Raw genomic sequence first — 13,391 nt, forward strand, 5'->3', positions numbered from 1 at the left:
TGCTACAGACACATAACAGAGACACACACACATACATAGACACATAGACACACAGGAACACAGACACAGACGCATTTAGATACACAGAAACACAGAACCAGAAAGCACAGATACACAGTAACACAGAAACAGACAACACATAACACACAGATATACATAGACATGTATATGTCTATGTACAGATACACATAGACACACACACACCACACAACACCCAGTTACACTGTGTGCTGTCCCCTCTGGGGCCCCCCCACTGTGTGCTGTCCCATCTGGGTGCCCCCCCACTGTGTGCTGTCCCCTCTGGGTGCTGTGTCCCCCACTGTGTGCTGTCCCCTCTTGGCCCCCCCACTGTGTGCTGTCCCCTCTGGGCCCCCCCACTGTGTGCTGTCCACTCTGGGCCCCCCCCACTGTGTGCTGTCCCCTCTGGTGCCCCCCCCACTGTGTGCTGTCCCCTCTGGGCCCCCCCCACTGTGTGCTGTCCCCTCTGGGTGCTGTCTCCCCCCCACCATGTGCTGTCCCCTCTGGGCCCCCCCCCATTGTGTGCTGTCCGCTCGCCTGGGCCTCCCTCTGGGTGCTGTCCCCTCTGGGTGCTGTCTCCCCCCCACTGTGTGCTGTCCCCTCTGGGCCCCCCCCACTGTGTGCTGTCCGCTCGCCTGGGCCTCCCTCTGCACACCCTGGGAGGAGTCCAGGCCTCTCCGTCCTCCTGCTCTCAAGCACCCAAGTGGCTGGGAGCTTTGGAGCGCAGGCACCGGCACTGGCGTGGCGCTGGCACTGGCGCTGGCGTGGGGGACTCGGCCTCTGCCCCGCCCTCTCTCAGCCTCAGCCTCTCGCTGTGGAGCGGGCAGGGCTGGAGTGAGGGCGGCTGGTGCGCGGCTGGGCTCCGGAGCTGCCCTTTCTGGTCGTGTGTCTGTCTGTCTGTCTGTCTGTCTCTCTCTTCCACATAGAGGCACATGGAGGCGGGCTCTCCTGCGGGGTTGTGGGGGTGCGGGCTGTTCACGCTCCGTGCGGCTGACCTGAGCGGAAGCCTTGACCGCCGGTGTCCTGAGCTGAAAGAGGAAGCGCGGGCGGATCTGTACCGGATCCGTGCCGTGGGGAGGCCTGGCACGTGGTGCGCGTGGAGACGGCGGCGTGTGCTGTGAGCTGCTTAAGTCTTCATCTGCTGGTTCACTCCCCAAATGGCTGCAATGGCCAGGACTGGGCTGATCTGAAGCCAGGAGCTTCTTCCTGGGCTCCCATGTGGGAGCAGGGGCCCCAGCACTTGGACCATCAATAAGCAGAGAGCTGGATCGCAAGTGGAGCAGCCGGGACTCAAACCGGCGCCCCTACGGGATGCGGGATGCGGGATGCGGGATGCGGTGCTGCAGGCCAGGCTTAGCCTGCTGTGCCACAGCGCCGGCCTGGCTTTGGCTTCCGCAGGCACCTCTGTTACGACGCGGTGTACCTGCCACCGGTTTTACCCAGTTAAAGGAGCAGGACAGGGTTTTACTCAGAGGCTGGGCGGCTGTGGCTGTCTGGTTTTACACCTCCTCACCGCACAGGGACGCGCCCCGCCGGGCAGCCTCCCCTCTGCTTCCTGTCTCCGCCCGTTGGCCTGCTGTGGACATTTCCTGTGTAGCGGGGTGGGGACGTGGGGCTGTGCCAGGCGGCCACAGGCAGGACTGGAAGCGGTGCGTCTGCCGCAGGCTGACTTCCAGGCTGATCCTCCTGTGTGGCCGTGACGTGGGTGTGCAGAGGGGCCTGGGCGGACAGGAGGCTCCCAGCCCCGCTGGCCGGCCGGCCTGCACCACTGGCGGTTCATCGTGGTGTCGTGGTCCGTCCGCGCCATAGCGCCTGCTGGTGCTTTGTCATTTGTCGCTGGCGAGTGCCGTGGTCCAAACAGGCCACGTTTCGTGTGCCCACTCCTCAGCGGGTGGACAGCTGGGTGGTCCCTGTATTTTGCCTGTTGTAAAAGATGTTACCTTGAGCACGCGTGTGCGAGTTTTTGCGCGAACGCGTCTCCGGCGGTCTCGGGCGTCCGCCGGGGAGTGGAAGGGCTGAGTCGTGTTGTCACCTCGCGTTCCGCCTGCTCCGGAGCCGCCGTGCCGGCTGCGTCCCTGCACTGCTGGCCCATCTTTCTGAAGACAGCCACGCCCGCGGCTGTGCACTGGCAGCTGCCCGTGGTTTGGACGTGTTTCCCTGTGCTCGCTGGCGGCTCCTGGGCAGGTTTATGTGAACTTCGGGTTGGGGACAGCCCCCAGGGTCCACACAGCCGAGAGATGGACACTGGGAATGCTTAGGGTGCTCCCCTCCCCTGCAGCGCCGGCGTGCGTGGACTGTGCCCGGTGTGGCTGAGGGCCACCCCTGGTGCCAGGCCGCTGGCCTGCGGGTGCCCTGGAGGCTGGCGCTGCTACGCAGGGCCGGGCGGTTCCCGTGTTCTGACCGGAGCCAGTGACTCACCGGGGAGAGCCCACGGCAGGGAGGGGCGGCCGGACACCCATGGACGCAAAGGGGACACGTCACGTGGGCCTCTGAAGTGGAAAGTCGCTGTTTTTTATAGCTGCTGGGGGCCGCCTGGTCCCAGGCTCTGTGGACGGAAACTTCCTGGCGCGATTGTTGAGAGTTTGGGATGAAGGTGCCCGGGGATGGCGCCCTCTGGAGGTGCTGGGGGCTGGGGGCTCTGTTTTCCTGGCTGGGGCAATGCTTGGGGAGCGGGCACGCACGCCGTGGTGTGTGTGTGTGTGTGTGGGGTCAGGGTTTTGTGCATCTGCCCCGGGGGGCTACGAGGCCGGGAAGGGGCTGGCGGCTGCACAGCTCCAGGGCCCAGGGTGGCGGTGCCGGCATCCGGGGACTCCAGCGCGTTCCTTGGGGTTTGCGTGTTTTGTCAGAGTGACCCTCAGGCGTATTTCAGACATGCCAGGCATGTGCGGTCACCTCCCCCGGGACCCTGCCCCCCGCTCCGGCCCCTGGAGCGGTGTGGGCAGCTCAGTGGACAGGCGGGGTGTGGGATGGCGGTGGTGCACTTGAGAGGGTTCTGGAATGTTCCTCAAGGACTCTGAAGTGGCACCTGCAGTGTTTGTACCGGGCTGGGTGAAAGTTGACGGCCCAGAGCTGGAATTCTGGCCGCAGGGGGTTGTGGGTGAAGCAGGGAGGCCCCCACCCGTGCTTTCAGCCTGCAGATGGTTCTGGCCCAGGCGATGGCGCGGTGACCCTCGGGGACACTGCCAGGCCCTGGGGCGTGAGGGTGGGGGAGTCCACGTCGCCTGGCTGCCCAGAGCGGCCAAGCTCACAGCCTCGGAGAGGTGGCCGCTGGGGCCGGGGCGGAGGGAGCGGGAGGGAGTGAGGTCCCGGCGTGGGAAAGTGGCAAAGTTCTGGAGCCGACGGTGCTGACGGCCACAGGACGCCACCGCCCAGCGCTGCTGGGAGCTGTGCGCGCGCGCAGGGTCAGGCGTTCTGTCCCCGTGTGTCTCACCACAATGAGAAGGCCAGAAGGGCCCATGGCACGCACCAGGCCTGTGTGACCCAGCTCCCGGCGTGCGCCGCGTTTGTTGGGGCCGGGGCCACGTCCCTGGGGGCGACACCGGAGTGGCCGCGGGTACTTGTGCGGTGTTCAGAGGCACTCGCAGGCTGCCCCTCACCAACTTGCTTTCCAGGAGGCCGACGGCTTAATCCTGATCAACATCGACCAAGGCAGCGTCACGCACTCCGGGTCCTCGGACCAGGCCGCGGCCGTCCCCGAAGTCCCTCTCCTCGCGGCCCAGGCCTTCATTCAGAGGTAACGGAGCCGGGGCGCGGCTCAGGGACAGCTGGGCCAGCCCTGCCGGCGCCTTTCCCGGTTCTGGGTCCCTCGGAGGTGTTGTAGGCACTGCTGGGCTGTGCGTTATCCCTGGGTGTTAAATCACAGTGGGCTGTGTGTATCCCGAGCCCGTCCCAGGGCCGACCGTGGCCCTGCCGAGCGAGGTGGCCTTCGTCCCGGAGAGCCCCCGTCTTGGACCTCACGGGGCCTGTGCCCTGGTCTCGGTCCCTCTCCCCCTCCCTCCTCCGTTCATTCACTCAGGGGATGTGCGTTGGGCACCTGCTGTGCACCTGAGAGTACACGCGGGGGTCTCTGTGCTGGCAACAGCAGCCGTGGGCTGTGATCCGCTCCGCCTCTGCTTGTCGCTTCCCCGACACGACACGCTCTGTGCTCCTGCCTGTCCTCGTTTGCTGTCACCTCTTCCAGTGTCCCACGTCTGTCGCGGTGGGGGCTGGGCAGGGCGGCTGGAAGGAGCAGAGCCGCCGGCGACGTCGGGACGAGGTGCCCATGGCCTCCCTCGGGTCGCTGGCCGAGCGCTGCTCCTGGGAGCTGGTGGCAGGGTTCCAGGGGAGCCCCTGTGGCCTGGTCCCCACGGCCTGGGGGCCTGGCTGCCCTGTGAGCTCACGTGGGATGCACAGAGGTGGTGCCAGAGGCGCCACTGCTCTCGGCTTCCTGCAGTCGGCCGGCTGCGTTGGTGTCTCTGGGTCTTGGGTCCCTGGGGGCTTTGCCCTCCCTGTACTCTGCCTGCCGGGAGCTCGCTGGGGTGGAGCCGTAGCCAGGGGCGGGTTTTCTGATTCCCGGCGGTCACAGCTTGGCGTCTGTCATTCTTTCCAGTTGCATGGTTTCTGCAAAAATACGGGCGAAGGAGCCCTGCCTGAAACAGGGTGCCGGGAGCTCTAGAACTTTCCAAAGCTGCCAGGGGAGAATGCCACCCCCACCTCACGTGCTGTTTGCAGTCAGATCACAAGTGCCCTGAGTCGTTAGCCGGTGCCGGCGCCGTGGCCTCGAGGCTGGGCCTCCGCCTGCGGTGCTGGCATCCCTACTGGTGTCTGTTCGCATCCTGGCTGCTCCTCTTCCGATCCTGCTCCCTGCCTGTGGCCTGGGAGGGCGGTGGAAGATGGCCCAAGTGCTTGGGCCCCTGCACCCATGTGGGAGACCCAGGGGAGGCTCCTGGCTTCAGATGGGCCCGGCTCCGGCTGCTACGGCCATTTGGGGAGTGGACCAGTGATTAGAAGACCTGTCTCTCCTCTCTCTGTGTCTCTCCTCTCTCTGTCTGTGGCTCTACCTCTCAAATAAATACATTTAAAAAAAAGTCTGAAGTCACCTCCAGGTCACGCGTGTAGGGCACGCGTGGAGCATCAGTGAGTTCCATGAGTGGCCGCAGGTACCAGCCCCGGGACTCCTCGTCACATGTGGGCGGGGTTTCGTCTGAAATCTGCTCCTCCCATCCTAGAAGCAAAGCAGTGAAAAGGCCCCAAAGCCAGGCTGTGGCCCAGGCCAGGGGAGCGTCCACGCCCTCGCTCTCGGCGGTGAGGAGGCACGTGGGCTCCTGTGCCGTGGGCCGGGCCAGGCGCCCTGGGAGCTCCCTGTGGAGCGGCCGCCCCGTTTGCTCTCCCGTGAGCTTGTTCCGGACTCACCTTCCCGCCTGTCTGCCCTGGCCGAGCGCTCCCTGTGCCCGCAGGCGACGGCCGGAGTCCCACAGTGCAGAGCAGGGGTGCGCGGGGTGATGAGTACAGCCTGCCCTGGGGCCTCGGAGCCCGGGACCAGGCTGCAGCGCAGGCCTCCCCCTGCGTCCCCGCCTGAGCTAGTGTCCGGTTGGGGGCTGCCTCTGTGCCGCGCTGCAGGCATCCTCCACGGCCCCGCCCCGGCCCCACCCTCACGGCCCAGTGGGTGCTGGGAGGGGGGACGCATGAGAAGTGGGCTTGTGCTTCAGGTCCAGTCGTCCGTGGCCCAGAGGACACGGAGAGAGGCTGTGTTCTACACAGGAGTCACGGGGATTCCACCCTCACAGTCCGATGCGTTCTGCCGACGCAAGGCCAGACTGGTGCCGTTAACATGGCGCACTGGCCCAGCCGAGTCAGGGCTTCCTCCAAGTCTGGCCGGTCAGGGTCAAGACCAGGGCCGCGGCCATCCAGCTGCATTTGCAGCAGAGCCCCTGCCCAGGCCTGTCCTGGCTCCTGCTGGCCACTTGGGCCTGGGCTGGAGCCACGCTGGGCGCAACAAGACCACGCCGCCCCCACCGCACCGCCCTCTGCCCTCAGCTCTTTGCCTCTTGCCTTTCACATCCCAGGTTCAAGGTCATCTCCTGCCTGACCCCTGTGGCTCGTGTGTGTGTTTTCTTGTTTCTCCCTGCTGGGATGTGAGCACTTGGGGTGATGCCTGGCACATAGTAGGTGCTCAAGAAACGCTGGCGGGAGGAGGCTTCCTGCCTCGGGGCTGTGCGTTGTGCAGATTTGGGACCAAATCGGTCTCCAGTGCAGTCTCGGGTCGCACTGGGAGGCTGGTGCATGGTTAGCGGTGGCTCGTGGCTGCCCGACAGCTGTGGTTCCCTAACCCTGAGTGAGGACCTCTGGTTCCCTGGGGACCACGAGTGGTGACGTCCAGGACAGGGGAAGCTGTCGGGAGCCATGGCCGTCCCTCCTGGGCAGCCGAGCCACGAGCAGGAGGAGGCCTGCACAGGGTACCCTGTGGCTGTCGGGGAAGGGGCTGTGCACTGACCAGGTGGTGCAAGGGCCGACACTGAGGCCCCCGAGGGTTTGTGTTTGGGGTGTCCCCCTGCCCCTGCCAAGGTGCGACAGGTGGGTGGTGTTTCCCGGGAGAGCGCGGGCTCTGGGCTGGCACGTCGTCTGCCCCAGTGCCCCGCAGCCACACGGCGTCCCTTGAGCCCGGGCTGCCGCACCTGCTTCCTTGCAGGGTGCAGGGCCTCGAGCTGCACCGTGAGCTGCACCTCGCGCACCTGGCCTCCCCCACGGACCTGAACGAGAGCCGCGCCTGCAGACGGGGCTGGCAGCAGGCGCTCAACTGCCGGATCCAGCACATCAGCCTGCAGCTGCTCGTGGGCATCTTCAGGTACCCCTGTGGGCGCCAGCGGCCCCAGGAGAACCCCACGCGCAGGCTCACTCGGGCCCCGCCCACTCCTGTCTGGCCCTCACCGAGGCTGTGGGGCGCGGGGTTGGGCCACGCAGGGCTCGGTCCCCGGAGGCCTGCGTCCAGGGAGGTGGGGGGACAGCCGGGCCGTTTCGTCCTGATCTGTGGATGTGAAGACAGAGCCAGTGAAGGGCAGGGGTGGGGCCGGCGCGTGCCAGGGGTCGCACCAGGGGTCGCGCCCGGGGTCAGGAAGCTTGCGGTGCACAGCGAAGGCCCTCGTGAGATGCCTGCTAGCCCAGCCTTCCGGCTGCAGTCCCGGCCACAGAGCGCATCTGTCCCGCGGGTGCAGGGCAGCACCGAGCCGCCTCTGCTGCCCACGCATGCGGCCCCCTTCGAGCGCACGGGCCGCCGTTACGCCTCGGTGCAGGGCTGCAGGTGGCGCAGGCGCCTCCGGGCCCCGGGGTCCCTTCGCCCTCTCTCCTCCGTGTCTTGCAGCTCTCCTTCTCTGCTTCTTCCTCTTTCTCCCCGACCTGCTAGCCAAGGAAGGCGCCGGTGCCGGCCCGCCCGCCTGTGGGGCCTCCCTCCTGGGAGGGGCTTGCGCAGCGACTTGACAGCTCCCGGTGTGGCCACTGCAAGTGGGGGTTTCGCTGCCCTCCTGTCGATGTGCTCATTTAGTTAAAGCGAGTGATTTCTTAGGGAAAAAGAGGGGCGGTGCAGTTCTCTCATCTGCTCCCAGCCCAAATGTGTCCTCTTCCTTTTTTTTTTTTTTTTAAATTTTTTAAGGTTGATTTATTTACTTGAAAGGCAGAGTTACCGAGAGAGAGGGAGACAGATCTTCCCTCTGCTGTCTCACCCCGCACCTGGCTGCGGCGGCCAGGCTGAGGCCAGGAGCCTGGAGCTCCACCCAGGTCCCCCGTGTGGGTGGCAGGGGTCCATGCCCCGAGTCTCTGCTGCTGTTTTCCTGGGCGCAGTGGAGGGAGCCGGACTGAACTGGAGCAGCGGGATGCGGGTGGCACAGGCAGTGGCTTAGCCCAGCTGTGCCGCAATGCCGGCCCCTTTGTCTTCTACCTTAAAGACGAAATTTTTTCACAAACAAGCTGGATTTTCTTGTGCACTCGATGAGTTGGAAAAGAAGCAGAGAATAGATTACTGATTGTAAAACGCTGCTTCCCAGAGGAAGGCGTTTTCCCGGGGCAGCGAAGGGAAAGCCGGGACAGCCCCGTGGTGAGCGCAGCCTGCAGGCTCCTGGAGTCTTCCAGACCTGACTCCCCGGGGCGCCGGTGTCGCTACCCTGGGCGCAGCTGTGCAGCTGTGCTGGTGCCGGCTGGCTGGTGACTGGTCTTAGCCCGCATAAAGAACTGGGGCTTGGGAGAGAAGGCGAGAGCCGTGCACTCCGGGGGTGGGGTGGGAGGGGCGTGCTCGGCCACCAGGGCCCCCCAGCGCCCAGCTCTGACTGCACGCGGGCTCTCCCGGGGTCACCCGGGCGGCAGAGTCGCGCGGTCTCAGGCTGTCTCTCTGTCAGGGAGGTGAAGAATCATTTAAACTACGAGCACAGAGTGTTCAACAGCGAGGAGTTCCTCAAGACCCGCGCTCCCGGCGACCAGCAGTTCTACAGGCAGGTAGGCGCGCGTGGGCGTGTCTCCCTGCGGCGTGGGCGTGTCTCTGTGCAGCATGGGCGTGTCTGTGTGGGCGTGTCTCCCTGCAGCATTGGCATGTCTCCATGCAGTGTGGGCGTGTCTGTGTGCATTGTAGGCGTGTCTGCGTGGGCGTCTCTCCGGGTTGTGTGGGCGTGTCTCTGTGCAGTGTGGGCGTGCCTGCATTGTAGGCGTGTCTGCATGGGCGTCTCTCCCTGCTGTGTGGGCATGTCTCCCTGCGTTGTAAGTGTGTCTGCGTGTGGCGTGGGCTTGTGTGCTCAGTCCTCGCCTCCTGCACTGGCCTCTGGGTAGCAGCCGGTCCTGCACCTGTTAATTCTCTGCGCCATCTGGCGTTTCCCGGGCCATTGTTTTTCCTGGTTTCTCTTGATCATTGGCCACTGCTTATATTCTTGATAAGAGAAAGCTTATTTATTCAAAAGAGTGACAGAGAGAGAGAGAGATTGAACGTTCACCAACTGGTTTACTCCCCAAACACTCAAAATGGCCAGGAGTGGTCCAGGCTGGAGCCAGGAGCCCGGAACTCCATCGTGGTGTCCCACATGGGTGCAGGGGCCCGAGCACTTGGGCCATCCTCCACTGCCTTCCCCAGGCACATTAGCAGGGAGCTGAATCGGAAGTGGAGCAGCCGGGACTTGAACCGGCCCTGAGGCATGGGTGCTTGTGTCCCAAGTGGCAGCTTACCTGTCCCAGCCCAGCCCAGCCCAGCCCAGCCCCTGGTCTGCTACTTTGTAACCAGCTTCCCAGAGTGCAATTCACGGATGGGAGAATCTGCCAGGGCCAAGGCTCTGATGCAGCCCTGAGCACCTGCTTGGTCTGGATGCCGGACGTTTCCCGTGGACTCAAGCACCCGTTCCCCTCCCCTGCACCGCCCACCTCCCCAGGCCCTGGCTGTCTCTGTCCTTGACCACGAGGACCGAGTGTGTGAAAGCCCAGCACCAGGGTTACCCTGGACCCAGGACCCCAGCTCCGTGCGCCCCCCCTCCCCGGGGCCGTGTCTCCGTGGCCTCTGCTTCTTGCTCTGGAATCCCGATGTTGGGGTGGGACACGCTGTTTTCCTGTGCACCTGCTGACCAGCACTTGGTTGGTTTGGGGTTTGTCTTTTACAAAAACGGCCGCGGGCTGTGTTCTGGCCCCTTCAGCGTTTGGTTGTCTGGTTTCAGAGGGTTCCAGGGCAGTCATAGGTTGGCCATCTGCTGGGTGCCCCGTGACCCCTGGTGGCTCCCATCTGGGGCGTGCCTGGTGCCCTACGTGAGCTCAGAGCTTGGCTCCCCGGAGCCCCTCCTCCTCGTGTTGTGTGGCTTTGCCCCAGAGCGAGCTCCTCGGGATGCAGCAAGGCCCCCGGGCGCCCTCTCTGAGCCCACTCCCGGCCTGGGGCTCTGCGCAGGCTGCAGCGCTGGGCTGTGAGCTCCGACTCTGCCACTCCTCCCCCGCCCTCGGGAGGCAGAGTCCGGGCTGCTCCGTCCAGGCCTGCCGACAGCTGCCGACTGTTTTCCTGCGCGTCCCCTGCAGCTCTGTGGCCGGGGCTGCGGGTCCCCTCCACGGCGCCACGAACGTGGTTTTCCCCGTGGCGTGCTCGGCTCACGCTGCGTGTCTCAGCTGGGAACGGTGACTCTGCCTGTGCAGATGAGGAACAGAAAAACGCAGGTCCGGTCATGCCGTGATGTGCCTGCTCCGTGCCACACAGGCTGGGTCAGGAGGTCACGGCCACCGGGGATGCCTGGCCCCGCCTCTCGGGGCTCCCGGGCCCAGCCTGGCGCGGGTGTCCAGTGCATGGGAGCCCCCGGAGGTGTGAGCAGAGGGGCAGCGTGCCCTGAGCAGAGGCTCCGGAGTCCTGGAGGCGTGGTGGGAAGTTCTCTGGGGGCTGGGCATGGGGAGTGGGGGAGGGTCCTGGCGATGGGCTGGCTGGAGGGGACCAGTGATGGACGTGTAGCTTTGGGGGCTCTCTGGGATGCCCAAGAGCCGGCCCGGTGGGAGATGTTTGGGCTTCTAATATTCTAAACTGTGGAGTCAAGAGGGGTAGGAAGGAGCCAGGCTCAGGGGTGCTGAGGGGCCGCCAGGGGAGGGGAGAGTCCCCCCTGTGTGTGAAAGCTGGAGAGACAGAGCGTTGAAGGCCACTCTGAGGCTGCCCACAAGGGGGCGCTGTCTTCAGCCTGTGACTGTGGCCGTCTCCCAGGTGCACCTGCGCGGTCGGCATTTCTCACCGCCTGCAGCCTCGCACCTGTGCCGGGGCGTTCCCCCTTCGTTCTTTGTGCCCCGTGCCTTTCTCTGTGCACGTGTGATGCCCAGAAGTCTCCTGTGGCAGCGTCTGGCCCCCTGCACAGCCCACTCCCGGCCTCACGGCCCCACGCAGCAGGCAGAGGCCCCGGGGAGGCCGGGTGCGGCTTGGGGAGAGCGAAGTGGAAGGCCGGCTCCCGGGAGGGCCTCCGCTTGTCCTGTCTGGTCCGCCCCGGGCCTCCTGGGGTCTGTGGCTGTTATGGGGCCCCTCCCTGCTCAGGAGCACCCATCTCCATGTCTCCAGCTGGCCAGGGCCATCTCTTCCTGCAAGTACCCGCCTCTCCCTACCCACGTGCGCTGGTTTTAAGTCCTGGCTGCTCCACTTCCGATCCAGCTCCCAACCAGGAAGGCAGTGGGTGATGCCCAGGGGCTTGGGTCTCTGCACCCACAGGGGAGACCCATAGGGTGTTCCAGGCTCCTGGCTTGGGCTGGACCCAGCCCCCGCCGACTGGGGAGCAGATGGAAGAGCCCCCCCCACATCTGCCTTACAAATAAATGCGTGCATCATAGAAGTGCTGCTGAGACCCGCAGAGCCGTTGTAGGGGATTGTGGAAGCACCGCGGCCGGGGAGCTCGTGTCCACGGGAGGCAGGGGTCAGCAGGGTCCTCCACGGTGGGTGGGGGTCGCGGGGCGGTGGGCAGAGAACGGTGCTGCGAGAGCCGGCACCGGATGCCGCTGCCCGCTCTCTTCCAGGTCCTGGACACCTACATGTTCCACTCCTTCCTGAAAGCCCGGCTCAGCAGGAGGATGGACGCCTTCGCACAGCTGGACCTGAGCATCCAGTCGGAGGAGGACAGGTGCTTCGCGGGGGGGGGGGGCGTGCTACGCTGGCCTGGTTTTCTCTGGATGGGTCACGGATAACCCGACGGGAACAGCTTGCTCTTAGGGGGCACTGTGAGGGGTGACAGCCCCCGAGCTCCTCGGCCTCGGGGTCCCCCGCGGCGTCTGCCTCCTCCCGGGGCTCAGCACACCTGCTGCCGGACTCTGGGCCGTGTCAGCGGGGTCTCGGGCTTTGGCTTATGGGGCGCCCCGGGCCTTTGTGCGGTGTGGCTGTCTCCAAGTCTTCCCCCTCTTCCTACATCTCCCCCTCCTCAGAGCCCCCTGCCCACCCTGCCACTGCTCCTCATCCTCACCCGCGTGTGCTCCTCCCAGCGGCTTGCGCGCGCCTTCGCCTCTTTCTGGCTCGCGAGGACACGGGTCGGACCCCGCCGACCCCGCCCGGGGACCTGCCCTGGTGACGCGTCCTGTCGTCCTCACGGTCCGTCTGCCGTGTCGCCCTCTCGTGCCCCAGGATGAACGGGATGCTCGTGAGCCCGAGGAGGCCGACGGTGGAGAAGATGGCCTCGCGCAAGCCCTCGCCCCTGCAGCTCACTCACCGGCGCATGGTGGTCAGCATGCCCAACCTGCAGGACCTCACGCTGCCGGAGCTGCCGCCCAGGAACGCCTCGCTGCGGCTCCCCGACTCTGCCGCGGGCTGCGGGAGCAGCGTCGACTTCGCAGGTGACCGCGCCCCGCCCTGCCCAGTCCCCGCCCTTGGCCCCACCCAGTCACCACCCCCAGCCCCACCCAGACCCGGCCCCGCCCCGTCCCTCCCCCATCTCCAACCCATCCCTACCCAGTCCCCGCCTCCTCCCTCCCCCACTCCAGGCCCCGCCCTCGGCCCCACCCAGTCACCACCCCCAGCCCCACCCAGACCCGGCCCCGCCCCATCCCTCCCCCATCTCCAGCCCATCCCCGCCCAGTCCCCGCCTCCTCCCTCCCCCACCCAGTCCCCGCCCTCGGCCCCACCCAGTACCCACCCCCTCTCTGGCTGGTCCGCACCCCGTCCTTTCAATGCAGAGCAAGGCCATGGGCTTTGAAAGCTTATTTGCTAAATTTAAATTATTTGAGAGGCACAAAGCCATAAGTGAGTGCACACACACACACACACACTCACACTCACACTCACACACTCACACTCACACACACACACTCGCACTCTAGGAGCTGGGAACTCAGTACCCACGCGTGTGGCAGGGACCTGCGCCCCCTGGTGTTCATGAACCGGAAGCTGGAATCTGGAGCGAGCTGGGGCCCGAACCTTGGCGCTCTGCTTAACCACTGTGCTAAGTGCCTTCCCCTAATGTGCTAAATTTTATTTAGTCGTTTAGAACCTTTTTAGAGTATTCCTTTTCTATGCCACATTTATTGCAGAAAGTTAGCTTTAAGAAATACTTCTTTATTTGAGTGTCAGAGTTAGAAAGAAAGGGAGAGACGGAGAAATCTCCCACCTGCTGGTTCGCTCCCCAGATGGCAGCAACGGCCAGGGCTGGGCCAGGTCAAAGCCAGGAGCTTCCTCCGGGTCTCCCACGCGGGTGCAGGGGCCCAAGCACTGGACCTGTCCTCCCCTGCCTTCCAGGCATAAGCAGGGAGCTGGATCAGGAGCAGGGCAGCCGGGATGGAACCGGTGCCCGTGTGGGGTGCCGGCATTGCCACTTATCTCTTAATTCAGTTTCCATCACCCGCTGTCACTGCTGACGGCCACAGCCATGCAGTTTTAGTGTCTTCATGTGTATATGTCGTGTGCGTGATGCACGTTTACACGCACACGTGTCTACTGGGAC

The 13,391-nt window shown here is 65.1% G+C and overlaps 1 protein-coding gene across 5 annotated transcripts in view; it reads left to right on the forward strand.

Annotated features, from left to right (window-relative positions):
- Positions 1-13,391, forward strand: part of DENND3 (DENN domain containing 3) — a 49,126-nt gene that overhangs the window by 15,863 nt on the left and 19,872 nt on the right. For all 5 annotated transcript variants that reach the window (XM_070075867.2, XM_089335794.1, XM_089335795.1 and 2 more), the window contains exons 8-12: positions 3,630-3,751; positions 6,686-6,841; positions 8,382-8,478; positions 11,482-11,585; positions 12,080-12,288. In XM_070075867.2, coding sequence (XP_069931968.2) covers positions 3,630-3,751; positions 6,686-6,841; positions 8,382-8,478; positions 11,482-11,585; positions 12,080-12,288 — 688 coding nt within the window. The remainder of the gene's footprint in view (positions 1-3,629; positions 3,752-6,685; positions 6,842-8,381; positions 8,479-11,481; positions 11,586-12,079; positions 12,289-13,391) is intronic.

This window comes from Oryctolagus cuniculus, chromosome 6, assembly GCF_051225735.1.
Source record: "Oryctolagus cuniculus isolate XC-2025 breed Fujian yellow rabbit chromosome 6, ASM5122573v1, whole genome shotgun sequence".
Taxonomy (NCBI): Eukaryota; Metazoa; Chordata; class Mammalia; order Lagomorpha; family Leporidae; genus Oryctolagus; species Oryctolagus cuniculus.